The 24,043-nt window shown below is 50.3% G+C and overlaps 1 protein-coding gene across 1 annotated transcript; it reads left to right on the top strand.

Moving 5' to 3' along the window:
* Positions 1-690: 690 nt before the first annotated feature.
* On the top strand, positions 691-23,910 carry LOC120980515 (meckelin-like). Its single transcript, XM_040409663.1, has 28 exons — positions 691-1,005; positions 3,918-3,997; positions 4,378-4,459; positions 4,578-4,653; positions 7,742-7,799; positions 7,874-7,906; positions 8,234-8,296; positions 8,373-8,473; positions 8,565-8,661; positions 9,078-9,155; positions 9,224-9,289; positions 9,522-9,663; positions 9,738-9,855; positions 9,935-10,025; positions 10,632-10,688; positions 11,013-11,111; positions 11,957-12,055; positions 13,599-13,694; positions 13,777-13,876; positions 17,240-17,358; positions 17,530-17,670; positions 17,750-17,830; positions 20,584-20,700; positions 20,813-20,929; positions 21,147-21,251; positions 22,647-22,749; positions 22,904-23,046; positions 23,615-23,910. The coding sequence occupies exons 1-28, from the start codon at positions 786-788 to the stop codon at positions 23,693-23,695; spliced, it is 2,763 nt and encodes a 920-aa protein (XP_040265597.1). The 5' UTR covers positions 691-785; the 3' UTR covers positions 23,696-23,910.
* Positions 23,911-24,043: the final 133 nt, after the last annotated feature.

Genomic DNA, 24,043 nt, shown 5'->3' with positions numbered 1-24,043 from the left:
TCATATACTGTATACCCCCTTATCTACTATATACCCCCCCCCCTACCTTATATACTGTATCCCCCCCTCATATACTGTATACCCCCTTATCTACTATACCCCCCCCCCCTACCTTATATACTGTATCCCCCCCTCATATACTGTATACCCCGTGCTGGCAGTTTTGTGGTTTTCTATCCGTTTTTTAAGCTATACGTTTTTGTGAAAGCTTTTTTTTACAAAAAAAAATAAAGAATTAAAGATTTGAAATCTGAAATAAACGTCTCCGTTTAGCGGATGGAGGTGTATTGTCACTTTACGTTTTTTACTCTCTGGTCGCTGTCCGAGGCATCCGTTAACGTACACGTTCTTTGTATACGTTAAACGGATGGGAAAACCGTGATGTGAACCCGGCCTTATGTTTCCATCTGTATCCGATTCACTGCAATGGGAAAAAAAGTATTCGGTTCTATACCTTTCTATAGGTTTAGATTCCTTTGCAGTGAGGCAGCAGTTATTCGGTCCTGCCCAGGGACCAGCACGCACTGTTGAACTCTGTAGGTTTTTTCTGTCCTCTTGATTGACGCGCCACAAACCTCACATGTGAACAGGCGCTGATCTTTCCAATTCCCAAGTAATCGGAGGCCCCGCCTCTTCCTATGACGTCATACAGTACTGCTCCGCCCTGGTTACTGCCCGGTATTTCTATGGAGGGTGGTCACGTGACTCACGTGGCTGGTGTTGTTACAGTTAGGCTGTCAGGTGACCAATAGGTGCGGAGCTTGTTGCTGTGTCTCCAGGTTGCTATGGAGACGGCAGCAGCAGCAGCACGGACCGCCATGCAGCCCTCAGCCCCGGCTTCTCCCCGCTCCCTCCTCCTGCTCCTGGGCTTGGCTCGGTTCTGTCTGCCCCAGTCCACCTCCATCCCCTTCATCCTGCCGGGGAACTGCAGCGGCGGCGGCCAGTACTACAGCGCGGTGCGGTTCTCCTGCGACAGCTGCGACTCCGGACAGAGGGCTCCAGATGGTGAGACACCGACACTACTACTCTCATCTGCACGTTGGGGGTTGTAGTCTGGAGAGCCACAGGTTGCAGTAAACAAAGTTTATGATCGCATGAGCCGCACATAGTGAGTTGTGGAACTACAAATATCAGAATAACCATGGCGCAGTAACTGCAGCACTACAACCCTCAGCAGGTTAGACCTACTACAAGTCCCAGCGTGCTCTGTACAGCTCACAGCGGTGTGTATAGCAGGACTACAAGTCCCAGCGTGCTCTGTACAGCTGACAGGAGTGTATAGCAGGACTACAAGTCCCAGCGTGCTCTGTACAGCCCACAGCAGTGTATAGCAGGACTACAAGTCCCAGCGTGCTCTGTACAGCCCACAGCGGTGTGTAGCAGGACTACAAGTCCCAGCGTGCTCTGTACAGCTGACAGGAGTGTATATCAGGACTACAAGTCCCAGCGTGCTCTGTACAGCTCGCATCGCTCGGCTATCTCCGGCACTCCCTTAGAGAATGAATGTAGGGCACGTGCACGGCCTGCTGCTTCCTCAGGGCGGGATCAGTGGGGTCCCAGCGATCCGTTACTTATCCTCTATCCTGTGGACAGGGGATAACTTCAAAAGTTGGCGCAGCCCCTTTAAATCGGGCTTTATCAGCGTCTAATGAAACGTTCTGTAACTTTTTAAAGAATTAGTTTCAAATCCTTATTTTCAAGATCTCTGCTTGCAGGAAGTAAAAGGGTATTTTTTAGTTTACATCCAGAGGCTGAAAACCTGTACAGACCTACACTGCTCAAAAAAATAAAGGGAACACTTAAACAACACAATGTAACTCCAAGTCAATCCCACTTCTGTGAAATCAAACTGTCCACTGAGGAAGCAACACTGAGTGACAATCAATTTCACATGCTGTTGTGCAAATGGGATAGACAACAGGTGGAAATTATAGGCAATTAGCAAGACACCCTAAATAAAGGAGTGGTTCTGCAGGTGGTGACCACAGACCACTTCTCAGTTCCTATGCTTCCTGGCTGATGTTTTGGTCACTTTTGAATGCTGGCGGTGCTTTCACTCTAGTGGTAGCATGAGACGGAGTCTACAACCCACACAAGTGGCTCAGGTAGTGCAGCTTATCCAGGATGGCACATCAATGCGAGCTGTGGCAAGAAGGTTTGCTGTGTCTGTCAGCGTAGTGTCCAGAGCATGGAGGCGCTACCAGGAGACAGGCCAGTACATCAGGAGACGTGGAGGAGGCCGTAGGAGGGCAACAACCCAGCAGCAGGACCGCTACCTCCGCCTTTGTGCAAGGAGGAACAGGAGGAGCACTGCCAGAGCCCTGCAAAATGACCTCCAGCAGGCCACAAATGTGCATGTGTCTGCTCAAACGGTCAGAAACAGACTCCATGAGGGTGATTTGAGGGCCCGACGACCACAGGTGGGGGTTGTGCTTACAGCCCAACACCGTGCAGGACGTTTGGCATTTGCCAGAGAACACCAAGATTGGCAAATTCGCCACTGGCGCCCTGTGCTCTTCACAGATGAAAGCAGGTTCACACGGAGCACATGTGACAGACGTGACAGAGTCTGGAGACGCCGTGGAGAACGTTCTGCTGCCTGCAACATCCTCCAGCATGACCGGTTTGGCATTGGGTCAGTAATGGTGTGGGGTGGCATTTCTTTGGAGGGCCGCACAGCCCTCCATGTGCTCGCCAGAGGTAGCCTGACTGCCATTAGGTACCGAGATGAGATCCTCAGACCCCTTGTGAGACCATATGCTGGTGCGGTTGGCCCTGGGTTCCTCCTAATGCAAGACAATGCTAGACCTCATGTGGCTGGAGTGTGTCAGCAGTTCCTGCTAGACGAAGGCATTGATGCTATGGACTGGCCCGCCCGTTCCCCAGACCTGAATCCAATTGAGCACATCTGGGACATCATGTCTCGCTCTATCCACCAACGTCACGTTGCACCACAGACTGTCCAGGAGTTGGCAGATGCTTTAGTCCAGGTCTGGGAGGAGATCCCTCAGGAGACCGTCCGCCACCTCATCAGGAGCATGCACAGGCGTTGTAGGGAGGTCATACAGGCACGTGGAGGCCACACACACTACTGAGCCTCATTTTGACTTGTTTTAAGGACATTACATCAAAGTTGGATCAGCCTGTAGTGGGTTTTTCCACTTTAATTTTGAGGGTGACTCCAAATCCAGACCTCCATGGGTTAAAAAATTTGATTTCCATATTTTTTTTTGGTGTGATTTTGTTGTCAGCACATTCAACTATGTAAAGAACAAAGTATTTTAGAAGAATATTTAATTAATTCAGATCTAGGATGTGTTATTTGTGTGTTCCCTTTATTTTTTTGAGCAGTGTATATAACTTCCAAACGTAGTACATCCCCTCTATAGAGGGCTGGACAAGCCAGTGACCACTGCTGGGACCGTGTTTCTCAGCCGACACCCGCTGGGACCATATTTCTCAGCCGACACCCGCTGGGACCGTGTTTCTCAGCCGACACCCGCTGTGACCGTGTTTCTCAGCCGACACCCGCTGTGACCGTATTTCTCAGCCGACACCCGCTGTGACCGTACTTCTCAGCCGACACCCGCTGTGACCGTACTTCTCAGCCGACACCCGCTGTGACCGTACTTCTCAGCCGACACCCGCTGTGACCGTACTTCTCAGCCGACACCCGCTGTGACCGTACTTCTCAGCCGACACCCGCTGTGACCGTACTTCTCAGCCGACACCCGCTGTGACCGTACTTCTCAGCCGACACCCGCTGTGACCGTACTTCTCAGCCGACACCCGCTGTGACCGTACTTCTCAGCCGACACCCGCTGTGACCTGGCTCAGAACTTGGGTTGTCTGTTTTGTAGCCGTATATTCCTCGCTGTGTCTGATGTCCTGGTTCTGAGCATCTCTTCCGGTTCTAGGTCTCGGTTGCGCCTGTCCGACGGGTTTCGCTGTTTCGGATCTGGGATCTCCACAAGTCACCTGTAGTCAGTGCCAGCCTGTAAGTACCCGCGCTCAGGGTGGTCTACGCCGCTTCTCCTTCTCTGCTGCTGCAGACGTGGACTGTTGTATGGTGGCCTGTAACCCGTTAACCTTCCACTGTGTGGTCAGAAGTAGAGGAGCCGCACTGAGATCCTCCTCCATTCAGCTGTCTCTTCAGGATATCTGCTTCTGGGAAAGCTGGATGGCAACCAATATGGCCGCCGGTACAGCTGTTATATTTTGCATCCATAGAACCCTGTAAACTGTAATCCAGCTTTCCCAGATACAGATATAAGTAAAACATTAAAAAAAACTGCAGAATTAAGCAGTGCAGGAACTTGAGAGGAGGACTCCAGTGCTGACAGGGTTAAATCACCAGTGTGCCGCTTCCCTCTGCAGGATGAGCGCGTGTCCGTGGACCGGAGGAGCTGCCTGCGGTGCGTCGGCAGTGGGTGCTCCTGTAACAGCAACGAAGCTGCAGGTACAAAGCTGTGTCACCACCCCGGGTGCACTGCATGCTGCTGCAACTGTATGTGATACCTCAGCAGCTTCATGGCTCCAGCTGATTTCTCACCTTTTTTTTTTCTTTTCATGTTTAGAGGAAAACTTAGTAGATAAAACATACACGTGTGTCTTCTGTACGGGAGGGACCAGGCCAAATGCAGCAGGAGACCAGTAAGTGATGAGCTGTGGTGTGACTGCCTGTATTACGTGCCTGCTGTGGATCTCCAGTGTATTCCACCAGATGCAGCTTCACATTGCTTTCCCCCCTGATCACACTGTCTGTATATACTATCTCTGCATGCTGTGAATCTCCAGTGTATTCTTCTAGATGTAGTTTCACATTGCTTTCCCCTTTACTTACACTGCCTGTCTATACTTTCTCTGCATGCTGCGTGCAGAATCTCCAGTGTATTCTACTAGATGCAGCTTCACACTACTTTCCCCCGATCACATTGTCTGTATATACTATCTCTGCATCCTGTGTGCAGAATCTCTAGTGTATTCTTCTAGATGTAGTTTCACACTGCTTTCCCCTGACTCACATAGCCTGTCTGCATGATCTGTGTTTACTGTGTGCATTATCTCCAGTGTATTCTACCAGATGCAGTTTCACATTGCTTTCCCCCCTGATCACACTGTCTGTATATACTATCTCTGCATGCTGTGTGCAGAATCTCCAGTGTATTTTACCAGATGCAGTTTCACATTGCTTTCCCCCCTGATCACACTGTCTGTATATACAATCTCTGCATGCTGTGTGCAGAATCTCCAGTGTATTTTACCAGATGCAGTTTCACATTGCTTTCCCCCCTGATCACACTGTCTGTATATACAATCTCTGCATGCTGTGTGCAGAATCTCCAGTGTATTCTACCAGATGCAGTTTCACTTTGCTTTCCCCCCTGATCACACTGTCTGTATATACTATCTCTGCATGCTGTGTGCAGAATCTCCAGTGTATTCTACTAGATGCAGCTTCACACTACTTTCCCCCTGATCACACTGTCTGTATATACTATCTCTGCATGCTGTGTGCAGAATCTCCAGTGTATTCTACTAGATGCAGCTTCACACTACTTCCCCCCCTGATCACACTGTCTGTATATACTATCTCTGCATGCTGTATGCAGAATCTCTAGTGTATTCTTCTAGATGTAGTTTCACACTGCTTTCCCCTGACTCACATAGCCTGTCTGCATGATCTGTGTTTTACTTTGTGCATTATCTCCAGTGTATTCCACCAGATTCAGCTTCACACTACTTTCCCCTGGCTGACACTGCCTGTCTATATTATCTGTGTATATGAAACATGGAGGGTTAAGAGACAGTAGTGGGTGCGTTCTTTAATTACCACCTCTTGCAGAGCATCGATTGAGGTGACGTTCACACAGGTGATGCCGGTGGATGGCCTAATTCCAATCCGGAGCAAATTAGGTCCAGCATTTCTTTGATGGCTTTTGATACTTGACCCCTACTGCAGGTCGTGGTATCCTCTACCTGACCTTTCCAGTGGCTCCACCAGGACTAGGGCTCTCAGATAGGTAACATATTTTCTGAGTGAGGTTGTTCTGCTCCCCTGGTTTTGTTTAGGGCCCATGCACATGACCGTCCGCCGTCCCGGGCACTGGCCGTGTGCCCTCTGTATCACAGATGCAAGATACGGAATGGTGCACAGCCACGGATGAGAAGCCCACGGAAGCACTTCAGTGGGATTTAGCTTCGTGCCTCCCCACTGCAAAACAATAGAATATGTCCTGTTTTTTGCGATGCGGACCGTCTATTAAGGATCACGGACCCATTCAAGGTCCGCAAACACCGTGCACACAACCGCTATTTGTGGCCCTAAGACAGACTTTGTGTTCAGGTTTTGGGAATAAAAGATCAATGATTTTATGGCTAGCCACGAGAATGTCGGGGGGGTTTATTTAGGAATTATTTAGCTATCTATACCACCACACACCGGATGCAGCTTCACACGGCTTTTCCCTGCCTAATGCTTGTAAGAGCTGACAGGAAGCCTATCGCAGGGGAGGCAGAATGGAGGAGTGCACCGCGTCTCTGTCAGCGCGAGGCCGGTCACTAATAGTGATCTGGACTCCATATGTGCAGGACTACTTATGTATCACTGCAGATAACGGTCCAAAATCGGGGCGACAGATTCCCTTTAAGATATGATTCAGAGTAGTGCAGGTGTGATGAGTCCCCCCCCCTGCCCGTGTGTGATGAGTCCCCCCCCCTGCCCGTGTGTGATGAGTCCCCCCCCCTGCCCGTGTGTGATGAGTCCCCCCCCCTGCCCGTGTGTGATGAGTCCCCCCCCTGCCCGTGTGTGATGAGTCCCCCCCCCCCCTGCCCGTGTGTGATGAGTCCCCCCCCCTGCCCGTGTGTGATGAGTCCCCCCCCCTGCCCGTGTGTGATGAGTCCCCCCCCCCCTGCCCGTGTGTGATGAGTCCCCCCCCCTGCCCGTGTGTGATGAGTCCCCCCCCCCTGCCCGTGTGTGATGAGTCCCCCCCCCCCCCTGCCCGTGTGTGATGAGTCCCCCCCCCCTGCCCGTGTGTGATGAGTCCCCCCCCCCTGCCCGTGTGTGATGAGTCCCCCCCCCCTGCCCGTGTGTGATGAGTCCCCCCCCCCTGCCCGTGTGTGATGAGTCCCCCCCCCCCTGCCCGTGTGTGATGAGTCCCCCCCCCTGCCCGTGTGTGATGAGTCCCCCCCCCCTGCCCGTGTGTGATGAGTCCCCCCCCCTGCCCGTGTGTGATGAGTCCCCCCCCCCTGCCCGTGTGTGATGAGTCCCCCCCCCCTGCCCGTGTGTGATGGGTCCCCCCCCCCTGCCCGGGTGTGATGAGTCCCCCCCCCTGCCCGTGTGTGATGAGTCCCCCCCCTGCCCGTGTGTGATGAGTCCCCCCCCCTGCCCGTGTGTGATGAGCCCCCCCCCCTGCCCGTGTGTGATGAGTCCCCCCCCCCTGCCCGTGTGTGATGAGTCCCCCCCCCCTGCCCGTGTGTGATGAGTCCCCCCCCCTGCCCGTGTGTGATGAGTCCCCCCCCCTGCCCGTGTGTGATGAGTCCCCCCCCCTGCCGCAGGATGGAGGTATCGTGGGAAATGCAGGCTGCATTAGATGCAACCTGTGAATGTCCCGTCGGCTCGCCCCGGCGCACAGAAGAGCCCTACATTATTCTATAGTAATGTGCTATATAGACTAGACATGCTGGAGCGCTTCTTTAATCACCCTTTGTTACAATGTATCAAGTTGTCTCCTTCTGCCAGGTGTGAACTGTGTCCTCCCACCTTCAATAGTACCTGCAGCTGTGCCACCAACCACGAGGTAAGTGTCCCCGTGATAAAATGCCCCGCAGTCTGTGACTTCTCTGTACTGACTCCTCGTTAATCTCTCTGCAGAGCGGAGGCCTCTGTCTTCCCATCGCCAAACAGGTAATCTTCACCCGCGACAGTTACTGAAGAGCCGCAACTATATAAAATATTACATCCCAGAATATATGACCATATATATAACTGCTTATCTGCACTGATACATTGTAACAAACCCTCAGCAGGAAGAAGTATCAGGTCAGGACCGATTTTTAAACCTTGAGTATAAACAATAGAAACCTTCACTTGACAACAAGCAGACATTTTGAAATTACACATCTTACTGCGAGGGAGCTTGATTTAAATAAAACTGTACGGCGGCCCTTTAAGACGAGATGAAGGATGATGGGGAATGTAGTGCGGTGTCAGTAACGCTCTGTGTACCCGCAGGACCTCACCTCGGTGACACTATGGGAGTCTCTGTACCTGTACGCCAGCTACGCGGTTTGTATGGTGAGTGCCGGCGATGCTGCCGCCGCCGCGCTGTCTGCTGCTGTCTCCCCCTGTAATCTGCTGCTCGTGTCCTCAGGACTACAACAACGTGACCGCCTGCCAGGTCCTCGTCAATATGGTCGCCATGAACGCCTTCTCCAGCAGCAGCAAAGCCTTCGAGCTGTACAGCAGCATCAGGTGAGTCGGGGCACCAACCTGAAACATGTGCCCCCCCCCCCCACAGTGTTGACTACTGATCTCACCCCCCTCCAATCTTCCCCCCCCCCAGTCCATCCAATCCATCTCTGCCACCCGTGATTTACAGTACGGTGACTCAGCTGGGCACCACGGCGCCAACCAACCTGTCCTACCAGAAGAACGCACAGGTGAGCTCTTAAAGGAACAGTCCAGTATTATCTAGTGAATCGTAAGAAAATCTGCGGCTTGTGTTTGAGTTCTTCTGGATCTCTGCTGGCTGTCAGTGAATACAAACATTCCTGTTGACATCCACAAAATGTTAACTGGCATGGATCTAATGTGTCCATCCTAGGCAAACCTCTGCCCGCATAAATGCAGAATGTTTGTAACAATGTGTCAGTCTGAAGTCTGGCTGTTTGCCTCACAGCATTGGCCTACATTGTATGCAATGTAACAAACCCTCAGCTGTGTATTGGGGTCTATTCTGGATTTAAAAGTAGTAGTAAGTCATTCATAGACAGCAAGCAGGCCTTGTCGCCATCGCACAGAGGTAGTGCAGCGCCGCCCGTCCCATCATGTCAACCTCGGTTTCTCTTCCTGACAGATCCAGTTCCGGTTGGTGAAGTACGATGTCCGTGGGCATTTCTTGGGTTGGGAAATTCTTAGAGGGGACACGTTACAGGTAAGTCAGAGGACGGCACATGATGGTGGGCACTGCCACTACTGACCCCTCCCCCTCGTGTCCTGCAGATGTGTCCGTCCACGCAGATCGCCTTGGATGCCGTCTTTAAATTCGGAACATTTTACAGCCTGTCGGTAAGTCAGACCTTGCAGCACCTGTAGCAGTAGATTTCAGGTAGCACATGGGGGACTACTGCACCCAACATCAACCACAGAATACAATCAGAATGTGCAATAAATGACCATAGAAAATTAGCGTCAAAGGGACAGTAATGTTTAATAAGATCAGCAGCCGATGTGCCGCCGCTGATCCCAGAGGAGCAGAGAAGACAGACTGTAATCTAACGCCGCCGTTGTTCGTCCGCAGTGCTCGCTGCAGGTGGCCGATCTCTTCCAGAAGGTGCCGGAGCCGGTATTTTACGAGCTATTCTTGCTGTACACCTCCGCCAGCGGTGCCACCATGCTGTGGCCGGTACCCGTGTGGAATGCCAACCTCCAAGGCAGCGGGGGTAAGTGACCTTCAGCCACCCGATGGCGGCCTGTGGTGGTCTGCAGTATAGCTGACTGGTGTCCGATCTTCCAGGGACTCTCGGCTCCCGCGCTCTGAGGCGATTCTTTCTGGTTGACGGCATCTCCGGCAGAACGTTAAATCTCTCCAGCGTGCCGACCTACGTCACCGTCGCCACAAGCCTGACCCTGAGGTGATGAGTGGTGATCCCACCCCATAAACAGCCGCTTCCCTCCTCCGCCAGCGCTAATCACATGACCTCTCCCATGCAGTGTGTTCCTGCCGCTCAGCCCCCCGAGCAGTGTGCCCCCCGTCCAGCTGACTGTACAGTACCAGAGGCAGAGTCTGCAGGCCGCCGCACAGGTAAGCTTCCCAGAATGCTTTGCCGCCATCCACCATGTTTACTGATATGCATTGTGTTGAGTCAGTCACAACTCCTTGGCTTGTATTGATCCTGTGTTACATGTCTTATACTCCAGTCACTTCCAGAGCTGCATTTATTCAACACTGTGTTCACAGAGCACTTGGCTTGGTGGGGTATGTTCTCCGGTTCATCTCCCACAATGCACCACAGCTCAGCGTGCACTGGGACAGCAGGAGGAAACAGGAAGACTGCTCCTGTAAGATATCATCAACATTGTGACTGCAGCTCGGGGTGTGACTGGAGTAGAAGTCTAGGAAGAAAATTCAGACTAGCACATCCATAAAGCTAACATGCAGGCAGCAAACAGAATGCGTATGGCAGCACCCCGTTATACATGCAGACAATAGAACTAGGGATTATTTTGGAAGCCTCCATTTTTCCTGTTTAGTAGTTCTCGTGCCGCTGTAATCCACACTAATCCCTATTCTATTGTTTGCATGTATAACAGTGTGCCGCCATACGTATTCTGTTTGCTGGAGTATAAGTCTGGTCATCGCTCTATGCTTTTCCGTCATAATGCAGCTTCTGTGTTTATTCCCCTCAAGGTTTCATTCGCGGTCACGTACACGCAGAGTGACGGGACATATAAACAGGCCACGGACGTAAGTGACGCCACCCACACTGCACGGAACAGAGAATCCTCTAAAAAAAAAAAACCTTTTTGTCCTGTTGTATATCAGTCCTTGTGTGAATTGTACTTTACGCTTTGTTACAATGTATCATTCCATATAAAACGTATCAGTCTGGAGTCCAGAATGTCTGCCTCTAGACTGGATACATTGTAACAAACTCTCAGCTGTGAGGAGTATTAGGTCAGAGTAGGTTCAGATTCACTGCCAACAAGCAGAGATAGTGTACAGTTTAGGTCTTCAGCCATGATCTACTTTTCACAGGTAACATTGAGCTAAATCGCTTGTTTTCCTCAGATTTCCCTTGGGGTGTTGGGCTCTTTGGCCGCCTTACTGGCAATTTTGGAGACCAGCAGTTGGCTGCGGAGATCCGGGCAGCAGAACATTGGCGTTATGGTAAGTGTGGAGGTTACTGGCTGCAGACAGCGCTCGTATTGTAAAGGGATACTACAACTGCTGCCTGTCATCTCTACAATCACCGTGCACGGTATATAGGGCTGTCATACAATACAGTCTATTGCTCTCTGTTATCAGCCATTTCAGATGTCCGACAACATTGTGCTTCTTCGGGCCTTAAAAATATTCACCGCACATTTACAGAGCTTTTCCAGAAGTACAATACTGATGACTTGTCCTCAGGATAGATTGGGGTCTGACACCCAGGACCCCCACCAATTGGCTGTTTAAAGAGGCCTAAGCGCTGCAGCCACTTCCCAGCCCAGTGACGTCACGGTCATGAGTCGTATGACCTCGGCGCAGCTCAGTCCCATTCAAGTAAACGACCCTGGGCTGCAATACCAAGATCAGCCACTATACAGTGTATGGTGCTGTGCTTGGTACATTGTGAGGAGGCCGCAGCTCCATGGCCTCTTCAAACAGCTGATTGTCAGAGGTGCCGGGAGACTGACCCCCACCAATCAGATATTAATGACCAGTCCTGAGGATAGGTCGTCAATACGCTCCCGGAAAACCGCTTTAAAGGGAAATTCCACCTTAAAATAATTACAAGGTGAGCAATCTGCAGAATACAAGACATTGAAGAAGATATACTCATCAAAACATGTGCACCAAAAACCTGACATTCATTGGTTGGGTTTCTCCGTAAACAAGTGGACGCGCCAACCGAGAGCAGAAGAGGCTGCAGTGGAGGAGCGGCCCACATAGACATTAGGAAAAGCTATGAAAGTGACGGAACCAAAGCACCCAAACCGAGCATAAATGTTTATATCCTATTCCTGCAGGTGATTATTAAATTCCTGGCCTTCCTCAGTGGTACACTGGCAAACACATTTTTCCTTGTGGCATATGGGATCGCAATCTACTGGCTGATTGCCTTTAAGGTAAAACCATGAAAACAGTGAAAGTAAAAAATATTATTGCCACTTATTTCAACTATAATACTGCTCCTATGTACAAGTATATAACTACTATAATACTGCTCCTATGTACAAGTATATAACTACTATAATACTGCCTCCTATGTACAAGAATATAACTACTATAATACTGCTCCTATGTACAAGAATATAACTACTATAATACTGCTCCTATGTACAAGAATATAACTGCTATAATACTGCTCCTATGTACAAGAATATAACTACTATAATACTGCTCCTATGTACAAGTATATAACTACTATAATACTGCTCCTATGTACAAGAATATAACTACTATAATACTGCCTCCTATGTACAAGAATATAACTACTATAATACTGCTCCTATGTACAAGAATATAACTACTATAATACTGCCTCCTATGTACAGGAATATAACTACTATAATACTGCTCCTATGTACAAGAATATAACTACTATAATACTGCTCCTATGTACAAGAATATAACTACTATAATACTGCTCCTATGTACAAGAATATAACTACTATAATACTGCTCCTATGTACAAGTATATAACTACTATAATACTGCTCCTATGTACAAGAATATAACTACTATAATACTGCTCCTATGTACAAGAATATAACTACTATAATACTGCCTCCTATGTACAGGAATATAACTACTATAATACTGCTCCTATGTACAAGAATATAACTACTATAATACTGCTCCTATGTACAAGAATATAACTACTATAATACTGCTCCTATGTACAAGAATATAACTACTATAATACTGCCTCCTATGTACAAGAATATAACTACTATAATGCTGCTCCTATGTACAAGAATATAACTACTATAATGCTGCTCCTATGTACAAGAATATAACTACTATAATGCTGCTCCTATGTACAAGAATATAACTGCTATAATACTGCTCCTATGTACAGGAATATAACTACTATAATGCTGCCCCTATGTACAAGAATATAACTACTATAATACTGCCTCCTATGTACAAGAATATAACTGCTATAATACTGCTCCTATGTACAAGAATATAACTACTATAATACTGCCTCCTATGTATAAGAATATAACTACTATAATACTGCCTCCTATGTACAAGAATATAACTACTATAATACTGCTCCTATGTACAAGAATATAACTACTATAATACTGCCTCCTATGTACAAGAATATAACTACTATAATGCTGCTCCTATGTACAAGAATATAACTACTATAATACTGCTCCTATGTACAAGAATATAACTACTATAATACTGCTCCTATGTACAGTAATATATCTACTATAATACTGCTCCTATGTACAAGAATATAACTACTATAATACTGCTCCTATGTACAGTAATATATCTACTATAATACTGCTCCTATGTACAAGAATATAACTACTATAATACTGCTCCTATGTACAAGTATATAACTACTATAATACTGCTCCTATGTACAAGTATATAACTACTATAATACCGCCTCCTATGTACTAGAATACTTGTTCCGTTTTGCAGGGTCAGACGTCGGTGGTCAGTGTGGCTTTGCCGCTATCCGGGGGGCAGCAGGAGACGGATTTCATCACCTTCGTATCCGTGGCGTTCTCTCTGAAGGTGCGCTGAGCTGTATGTCGGTGTATATGAGATTTGCGCTTCTTCCGTCCTCCGCTCTGACTCTCGCCCGGTTTTTCTGCAGGCGTTGGAGGTCGTCCATTTGCTAATCTCGCAGCTCACATACAACATCTTCCTGATCGACTGGGAGAAGACAAAAGACAAAAGGTCATCTAATGCCCAAGGTCCGTTCCTCTCACTGGTTCTCACTGGTGCCCTAGGGGTAGAATGATTTACAGGGATCTGCGCTGTTGATCTTGGTGCCCCATGCGCAGGCAGCGCTGGAGGAGCTGAGCAGATTGATATATACTTTGTGGGGGATGATTGAGTGTGACCCGTAGTTTATATCTCTGAATGTTCTTTTATGGTGGAGTCCAGTGGGCGGTAGGGTTGAGCGATATACCGGTATCACGATATACCGCGGTATTAAAAAAACGGCGATATGGCGATATCGCCGTTTTGTAAATACCGCGGTATTTCGTGACGTCATAGGAGCGGTCATGTACGCTGACCGCTTCTAAATCTGCGGCCGCCCGCCCCAGCATGAACCGATACGGGACATTTGCAGAGTACTTCTACTCGTGCAAATGTCCCCGATACCTGCTGGCCGCTTGCGGCGGCGCTCTTAGCAGTTCGGCCGGCGTGGGGGAGGGAAGGAATTCTGTCACTCGCATTTCCTGCACCCGACCTCTGAGAGGACGCTGTGATCCGCGCAATTAACCCCTCAGGTGATCACAGCGTCCTCTCAGAGGTCGGGTGCCGGGAATGTGGGCAGTGCCCCCCTCCTCCCTCCCTCCCCAGTATTAATCATTGAAGGCCACAGGGTCGTCCCCCCATCATTGGTGGCAGTGGGCCCCCCCTCCTCTCTCCCTCCCCAGTATTTATCATTGGAGGCCACAGGGTCGTCGTCCTCCTCCTCCCCCCATCATTGGTGGCAGTTTGCAGTTCCGATCGGAGTCCCAGCAGTGTAATGCTGGGGCTCCGATCGGTAACCATGGTAGCCAGGACGCTACTGAAGCCCTGGCTGCCATGGTATGTTAGTGAGCAGCATTATACTCACGTGCGTCGTGGCCGCCGGTCGCTCCTTCTTCTGTCTGTGCGGCGCATTGCTAAGGCTTATAGCATTAGCAATGCGCCGCACAGACCTATGAGAAGAAGGCGCGCCCGGCGGCCACGACGCACGTGAGTATAATGCTGCTCACTAACATACCATGGCAGCCAGGGCTTCAGTAGTGTCCTGGCTACCATGGTAACCGATCGGAGCCCCAGCATTACACTGCTGGGACTCCGATCGGAACTGCAAACTGCCACCAATGATGGGGGGAGGAGGAGGACGACGACCCTGTGGCCTCCAATGATAAATACTGGGGAGGGAGAGAGGAGGGGGGGCCCACTGCCACCAATGATGGGGGGACGACCCTGTGGCCTTCAATGATTAATACTGGGGAGGGAGGGAGGGAGGGAGGGAGGAGGGGGGCACTGCCCACATCCACCAATGATGGGGGGACGACCCTGTGGCCTCCAATGATTAATTCTGGGGAGGGAGGAGGGGGGGCCGACTGCCACCGATGATCGGGGGGAAGACCCTGTGGCCTCCAATGATTAATACTGGGGAGGGGGGGGGGGCCCACTGCCACCAATGATGGGAGGGGCACCCTGTGGCCACTGCCACCAATGATTAATACTGGGGGGGGGGGGGGGGGGTGCACTGCCCACTGCCACCAATGATGGGGAGGGGGACCCTGTGGCCACTGCCACCAATGATTAATACTAGGGGGGGGGGGGTTACCAGAGGGGGCTGATAAGAGGGAGAGGCTGGGGGGGCTGATCAGAGGCTGGGGAACTGCCCGTCTGCCCCCATACAGTATAACGTCTCCTTGTGGCTGCCCCCATACAGTATAACGTCTCCTTGTAGCTGCCCCCATACAGTGTAACGTCTCCTTGAGGCTGCCCCCATACAGTGTAACGTCTTGTTGAGGCTGCCCCCATACAGTGTAACGTCTCCTTGTGGCTGCCCCCATACAGTAGAACGTCTCCTTGTGCCTGCCCCCATACAGTGTAACGTCTCCTTGTGGCTGCCCCCATACAGTATAACGTCTCCTTGTGGCTGCCCCATACAGTGTAACGTCTCCTTGTGGCTGCCCCCATACAGTGTAACGTCTCCTTGTGGCTGCCCCCATACAGTATAACGTCTCCTTGTGGCTGCCCCCATACAGTGTAACGTCTCCTTGTGGCTGCCCCCATACAGTATAACGTCTCCTTGTAGCTGCCCCCATACAGTATAACGTCTCCTTGTGGCTGCCCCCATACAGTATAACGTCTCCTTGTAGCTGCCCCCATACAGTATAACGTTTCCTTGTGGCTGCCCCCATACAGTATAACGTCTCCTTGTAGCTGCCCCCATACAGTATAACGTCTCCTTGTGGCCCCCATACAGTGTAACGTCTCCTTGTGGCTGCCCCCATACAGTGTAACGTCTCCTTGTGGCTGCCCCCATACAGTGTAACGTCTCCTTGTAGCTGCCCCCATACAGTATAACGTTTCCTTGTGGCTGCCCCCATACAGTATAACGTCTCCTTGTAGCTGCCCCCATACAGTGTAACGTCTCCTTGTAGCTGCCCCCATACAGTATAACGTCTCCTTGTGGCTGCCCCCATACAGTGTAACGTCTCCTTGTAGCTGCCCCCATACAGTATAATGTCTCCTTGTGGCTGCCCCCATACAGTGTAACGTCTCCTTGTAGCTGCCCCCATACAGTATAACGTTTCCTTGTGGCTGCCCCCATACAGTATAACGTCTCCTTGTAGCTGCCCCCATACAGTGTAACGTCTCCTTGTGGCTGCCCCCATACAGATTAACGTCTCCTTGTGGCTGCCCCCATACAGTGTAACGTCTCCTTGTGGCTGCCCCTATACAGTGTAACGTCTCCTTGTGGCTGCCCCCATACAGTATAACGTCTCCTTGTGGCTGCCCCTATACAGTGTAACGTCTCCTTGTGGCTGCCCCCATACAGTATAACGTCTCCTTGTGGCTGCCCCCCATACAGTGTAACGTCTCCTTGTGGCTGCCCCCATACAGTGTAACGTCTCCTTGTGGCTGCCCCCCATACAGTATAACGTTTCCTTGTGGCTGCCCCCCATACAGTATAACGTCTCCTTGTAGCTGCCCCCATACAGTGTAACGTCTCCTTGTGGCTGCCCCCCATACAGTATAACGTCTCCTTGTGGCTGCCCCATACAGTGTAACGTCTTCTTGTTGCCCCCCATACAGTATAACGTCTCCTTGTGGCTGCCCCCATACAGTATAACGTCTCCTTGTGGCCCCAAGTGTTTTTTTCTTCTAAATGGGCATTTATCGCGATATATATCGTTATCGCGATAAATTTCTTAATATCGTTATCGTGGGAATATTTTTGATATCGTCCAACCCTAGTGGGCGGTCCTAATACATGCCAGTCACTGATCAGGACCGCCCACTGGACCCCAAAGCCCTGTAGGAGGGGTGCTCCCTAAACGGCACAGACTCCTTCTCACCACCATGTTTTCCAGGAAGGTCTAACGTCAGCATCTGGAGGACCATCCTGGTGGCCAACGAATGGAGTGAGATCCAGGCTCATCGGAAGCTGAGTCCTCTGCTGCAGCTCTTTGCGGTGCTGCTGCTCCTGGAGGTAAACCAACATTCTGGCGCCATACAGCTTTAAGAATGGGAGGAGCCTGTCCTGTGCCCTCCCACGCCTCTTCACCAATCAGAGTGCAGCTTCAGGCCCTAGGACAGTCAGAGATGTTAATATGGCCGCTTCCAGTTAATTCTCTTTTCTTCCGGTTTCTCTCCTCGTCAGGTGGTGGGCCTGAAAAACATCGCCACCACGGACCTGAACCTGGAGCTGAGCCCCGCGGCCGGGAGCTATCGGGCCCCCATGAGTATTTTCCTGAGGTTTGGCTTGTCGGCCTCCATGTGGTTGGCCGTAGGGATCGTGCAGGTCAGTGAGAGCGCCATGATGGGACTGCACCGCGGGGTGTCTGGGACCGGGTCAGGACCTTCCTCTCTTTGTCTTTCAGGCCCTGTTCTTCATCCTCATCTATGAGAGATTCTTTGAAGATAAAATTAAGCAGTTTGTGGATTTGTGTTCGCTGAGTAACGTGAGTCCTTCATTGGTCAATGTGTCTCATAGGGCCCGATAGCAAGGGCCCCGCAGAGAGCGCCACCTCATGTACTCTACTTTTATTACATCTCCTATCCAGTTATCTGCATTTACATCCACAGTCCTGTGCGGAGTAATGACATAATAGATGTGGGTAGTCTGCCCGATTCCTGATTCTGACTGCCTGCAGCCCCCACTAGAGGGAGCCAATCCCATGGATGTGTACAGCCCCCACTAGAGGGAGCCAATACCGTGGATGTGTACAGCCCCCACTAGAGGGAGCCAATACCATGGATGTGTACAGCCCCCACTAGAGGGAGCCAATAACATGGATGTGTACAGCCCCCACTAGAGGGAGCCAATACCATGGATGTGTACAGCCCCCACTAGAGGGAGCCAATAACATGGATGTGTACAGCCCCCACTAGAGGGAGCCAATACCGTGGATTTGTGCAGCCCCCACTAGAGGGAGCCAATACCGTGGATGTGTACAGCCCCCACTAGAGGGAGCCAATACCGTGGATGTGTACAGCCCCCACTAGAGGGAGCCAATACCGTGGATGTGTACAGCCCCCACTAGAGGGAGCCAATACCATGGATGTGTACAGCCCCCACTAGAGGGAGCCAATACCGTGGATGTGTACAGCCCCCACTAGAGGGAGCCAATACCATGGATGTGTACAGCCCCCACTAGAGGGAGCCAATAACATGGATGTGTACAGCCCCCACTAGAGGGAGCCAATACCATGGATGTGTACAGCCCCCACTAGAGGGAGCCAATAACATGGATGTGTACAGCCCCCACTAGAGGGAGCCAATACCGTGGATTTGTGCAGCCCCCACTAGAGGGAGCCAATACCGTGGATGTGTACAGCCCCCACTAGAGGGAGCCAATACCGTGGATGTGTACAGCCCCCACTAGAGGGAGCCAATACCGTGGATTTGTACAGCCCCCACTAGAGGGAGCCAATACCGTGGATGTGTACAGCCCCCACTAGAGGGAGCCAATACCGTGGATGTGTACAGCCCCCACTAGAGGGAGCCAATACCGTGGATGTGTACAGCCCCCACTAGAGGGAGCCAATACCGTGGATGTGTACAGCCCCCACTAGAGGGAGCCAATACCGTGGATGTGTACAGCCCCCACTAGAGGGAGCCAATACCGTGGATGTGTACAGCCCCCACTAGAGGGAGCCAATACCGTGGATGTGTACAGCCACCACTAGAGGGAGCCAATACCGTGGATGTGTACAGCCCCCACTAGAGGGAGCCAATACCGTGGATGTGTACAGCCCCCACTAGAGGGAGCCAATACCGTGGATGTGTACAGCCCCCACTAGAGGGAGCCAATACCGTGGATGTGTACGGCCCCCACTAGAGGGAGCCAATACCGTGGATGTGTACGGCCCCCACTAGAGGGAGCCAATACCGTGGATGTGTACGGCCCCCACTAGAGGGAGCCAATACCGTGGATGTGTACAGCCCCCACTAGAGGGAGCCAATACCGTGGATTTGTACAGCCACCACTAGAGGGAGCCAATACCATGGATTTGTACAGCCCCCACTAGAGGGAGCCAATACAGTGGATGTGTACAGCCCCCACTAGAGGGAGCCAATACCATGGATTTGTACAGCCCCCACTAGAGGGAGCCAATACCGTGGATTTGTACAGCCCCCACTAGAGGGAGCCAATACCATTGATTTGTACAGCCCCCACTAGAGGGAGCCAATACCGTGGATTTGTACAGCCCCCACTAGAGGGAGCCAATTCCGTGGATATTGCAGCTAGATTTTTACTGCTCCTATTGACTTCAGTGCTGCGTTCAGTGAGCTCCCTCTAGTGGCAGCTTCAGGTAGCACACACTGTCACAGCAAGAAGGGAAGTCGTGTAGACTCCATGTTATGCTACTGGGGAAATTAAAGGGGTTGTCTAGGGTTAGAAAACAGCACACACCCGTGCATGGGTTGTGTCTGGTCTTGCAGCTTAGATCCAGGGGCGGACCTGAATTTCCTGGTGTGCAGATGCTCAGGGGACCGCCTGAGCCCTCATCACGGCCCTTGGCTGGGTATATAACACTCTGATACTCTCAGCGTTAATTAATGCTACGAGCATCAGGTACTTGTGCTCCTAGCCAGCATCCGCAGCGCCCCCCCCCCCCCTGAATTTAGCTATCAACATCCTCAGGGCGGCACTATTTTATGCTGCACTGTGGCATTTGTTTCTGCTGGAGCAGTATTTTGTGCTGCACTAAGGTACTGCTGGCCCCGCCTACTTCTGTTGTCCCCGCCTACTTGTCCCACCTTCTGTCAATCTGGATCCGCCCACAACACGGGGCCTCTTTTTACATTTTTTCTAGGGCCCAGTCCGCCCCTGTTTAGATCCTTTGGAGTCAATGGGGCAGAGCTGCAATACCACACACAACCAGCAGGCAGGTGTCGCGCTGTATTTGGAAGAAAGCGGACAGGTTTTTCTAATCCTGGACAACCCCTTTAAGACTTACCAGATTGAGGGGAATGGTTTGTTACAATGTATCGGTGTAGACAAGAGCCATCAGGTGATACTTGTGCTGTTGCTGTGTTTTACATGAAGAATTTCCTACACTGATACATTGTAGCAAACTGTTCAAACACCAAGTCTGTTAGAAAGTTGCTGAACCTTTCTTTGTAGGTTTACCTCTATAGGGCAGGGGTCTCCAGCTTTGCCACACTACAACTCCCAGCAGAGCCTGATGTGTGATAATGTTCCGCCAGGTGTCAGTCTTCATCCTGACTCACAAGTGTTACGGGTATTATATTCACGGGCGGTCGGTGCACGGTCAGGCCGATGTCAGTATGGAGACCATGCTGGAGAACCTGCGCAAGGAGGAGGTAAGTGCCACCCCCTGGGCCAATCAGATAGTGTGCCCGATCGGTTGCTACGGGTTACACAGTGGATATCGCCCGAGTTTAACCCTTTGCTGATTGGACATGATTTTTGTAGGACAATTTGTGCCCCCTGAGAGGATTAGAGGCCGGCGCGGAGCAGCAGACGTTCGAGGTGCTGCTGAGCGAGCGGGTGCGGGAGCAGTACGAGAAGATCATGCAGCCACTGATGGAGGTAACGGACCACCCACATCCCCTGGAGAGTGGTCACCGGACCCTAATAGCCGGGGGCCCTCCTATATGTGAAGGGGGGAACACAATGATGGATATTAAGAGGGGTCGTCCAGTCTGCCTGTGCTCATGGCGATTCCAGATTATGCGCAGTTCGGTGCCGGATTTTTTTAGATTATGAAAGACTTTACTGTAGATCCTTGATGTGGTCTGTGTTCTAGGCTCCCAGGGGCCCAAAAAGTGGGAACGAAAAAAACCCGATGCTACAGCAAAGGATAAAAACCTATTACACCATTAACCGCTTCCTGTCCGGCTTCCTGGATCACGTGAGTCCTCGCTGTTTGAGGGGCTACAGAATTGTGCGTAACGGGGGCGACGTCAATGAGTCGTTATCAAAGTCTCTAATATTTTGTATTCCAATTTCTCAATGTTTTTAAGGTCTCTGTTTGCTGTCAGTGAATGGGGACCATCTTGCACTTGACTTATTCTGATAGCAGAGGATTTGTTAGTTGTGTCCAGTCTACAAAATCCCCTGCGAGTTAAACAGCCTGATCAAACTATAAGATCTCTGCTTGCTGTCAGTGATGGGGACCATTCTTATTTGTAGCCAGAGGTTGACAGTTTGTTACAATGTATCAGTGCTAAAATGTATTAGTCTAAAGAACCGGAGGTTTAGCGGATGGCGGATCGTCTAACTTGGATACAATTCTAACAAACCTTCAGCTGTGAGAAATACTAGGTTGAGGAGCTTTCAACCGCTGGCCGCAAACAAGAATGGTAAATCCTGTCCTGTGCTGATAGTTTGTTACAATGTATCAGTCTGAAGTCCTGGCTGTTTAACTGGCAGAAGATAGTCTAAGGCTGGATACAATTGTAACAAACACTCAGCTGTGAGAAGCATTAAGTCATATAGGAATATACTCCTCCTTATATCACATAGAAGAATGCAATATCGAAATATTCTCTACTTGCTCCTAATATCACATAGAGGGGTGTATCTGGAATATATGGACATAATACACCCCTGTCTGAGGATGGCAGCAATATTCCGGGATATTACACTGTATGCGATGTAAGGAGTATATATAGCACAATACACCCGAATATTCCTGCCGTCGTCCTATCATACACAGGGGTGTATCTGGAATATATGGGAATATAATACCCCTGTATGTGATATAAGGATGTATACAGACATATTACACCCGTGTCTGGAGTATACAGACATATATCACATGCAGGGGTGTAATATACCAGAATATTCCTAACGTCCGCCTTCTATCATTTTCCCGGCGGTGTTATGAGGATATGTGAACTATATGGGCATATATCACAGAGGGCCGTAATATATGGGCACATAGCCCTGTATGTGACATATTAGGCCCCTTTGTGTGATATAAGGAGGATATCTGAGATCTTCAGGTATATTCTGCCCCTGTCTGTGATCTAATTAATAGTAAGAGAAATACCACTGCACACTCGGGGTTAACAGGCAAGTAAAATGCCTTTATTGTGACATCGCCTCCAGTGAATACTTAGGTTTAGGGAGAATATCTATTTTTGTGACTCTAAATCTTGACGTTTCGGTCAATTCAGACCTTGGTCACATAAGTCACAGAGGAAAGTAAGGAGGACCCCCGTGGTCCCCCTCCACTGAAGCCCCTCACAGATCGGACAGCCCAATCCATTTACCTTGTGATGTCCCTCTGGTCGCCCCGCAGGTCTATAAGGACATGGATTACATGGTGAAGGACAAGCTGTTCCTGGAGAGCGTCCTGGACCTCGAGTTCCAGCAGCCCATCGATAAGTCCATATTTTACAACGGTGAGTGGTCGGCTGGGTGACAACCCATGAGATCGATCATCTGTATTGTGTCGTACATGCCGCACCTTGTGCCACGGAGACCCCCTGCCCACATCTCACCTGTGGAGGTTTTCGGGGGTCGGCGCCTCCTCTCATCCTCCTTATTCTATTCCAGACGAGCGGCTTCGCTTCGGCCGCGCTCTCTTCTACGGTAACGAGCTGGTGCTGCTTCTCTTCGACACCCTCCTGTTTTGTGTCATTGATTTGGGGACACAGAATTTCGTGCTGGCGACGATTATAACCTTTGTGGTGCAGATGGTAAGTCTGCGCACTCCTGGTCCTTCAGGGACGTCTATAGTCTCCAGTCAATGCTCCCATCGCAATATGGCTTCCAGGGTCGGGGCTACACGGCAATGTCGGCCCGGGGAACTCCAGACCCCAGAGGTGTATACAGACCCCAATATTAATCCAGATCACACTACTTCTCCTTAGTTAAAATGAGACCCCAGATCCCACAATACATCCACACCCCAAAGTTACTCAGGTCCAATTCATGAGACCCCAAAATTCACTAAGACCCCTAAAGGAATAAAAACCTATTCACAAAATGCATTTTTGGAGACTTCTTTTCCCCCACGCTCCTTACACGAGCAGTTAAGGGGTTAAACAGCCATGAACCGAGTTAACTCCGATCCCGGCGGATGTCATCTGTATAACGCACCCAGTGCCCGCTACACTCCCTACGCGTCCGTCACTGCGGCACCCAGTGCCCGGATCTGCCCATTTTTAAACTTCATTCACACTCGGCGCCGGCCGTACAGCGGTCCCCGGAAATGCGCGGCCCCGTAGTTATCCTCACCTTGATTTATCTTTCTCCGATTTGCAGTTGGTGAAGTTTTTACGATCAGAAATTGGAAAAAAGAATCTGTCAATGCAAACAATGGTGGAAGAAAACTTCCTGATATGAGGGGAGAGCAGCGGCGCCGCCGGATGTATACCTGGCTACTGCGTCACCCCCTGAATGTACAGAACAAAACTCACTTTTATGATTTTTTAATTTAGATTTTTTTTATAATTTTGTTGGAATTTGATACAAATAAATTATTTTTACATTTTAAAGACACAAAATGTAAATAAAGAAACATTTCTGATTGATTTTAATTTACATGTCACAAAAAAAAATACAAATTCACACAAGGCTGATCTGCACCCTCCTGACACTGTGCAGCAGCTCCGTCACCGCCCGCGATGTGTTATGACAGGCGCTAAAGTGATGCTCGGCCTTCAGACTTCAAGAGCTGCACCCCCTCCCCCG

Source organism: Bufo bufo, chromosome 10 (assembly GCF_905171765.1).
Source record: "Bufo bufo chromosome 10, aBufBuf1.1, whole genome shotgun sequence".
In the NCBI taxonomy this organism is placed as follows: Eukaryota; Metazoa; Chordata; class Amphibia; order Anura; family Bufonidae; genus Bufo; species Bufo bufo.
The sequence above is the reverse complement of the archived record's forward strand: the minus strand, read 5'-3'. Positions and strand labels throughout refer to the sequence as shown.

What these genes read in the sequence shown, in the direction of transcription:
- LOC120980515 (XM_040409663.1), top strand. Translation starts at nt 786, where the DNA reads ATGGAGACGGCAGCAGCAGCAGCACGGACCGCCATGCAGCCCTCAGCC. An exon ending in CAACCTCCAAGGCAGCGGGG is followed by an intron (nt 9,664 to 9,737) that starts GTAAGTGACCTT and finishes CCGATCTTCCAG; the next exon opens with GGACTCTCGGCTCCCGCGCT. An exon ending in ATTTGTGTTCGCTGAGTAAC is followed by an intron (nt 17,831 to 20,583) that starts GTGAGTCCTTCA and finishes ATGTTCCGCCAG; the next exon opens with GTGTCAGTCTTCATCCTGAC.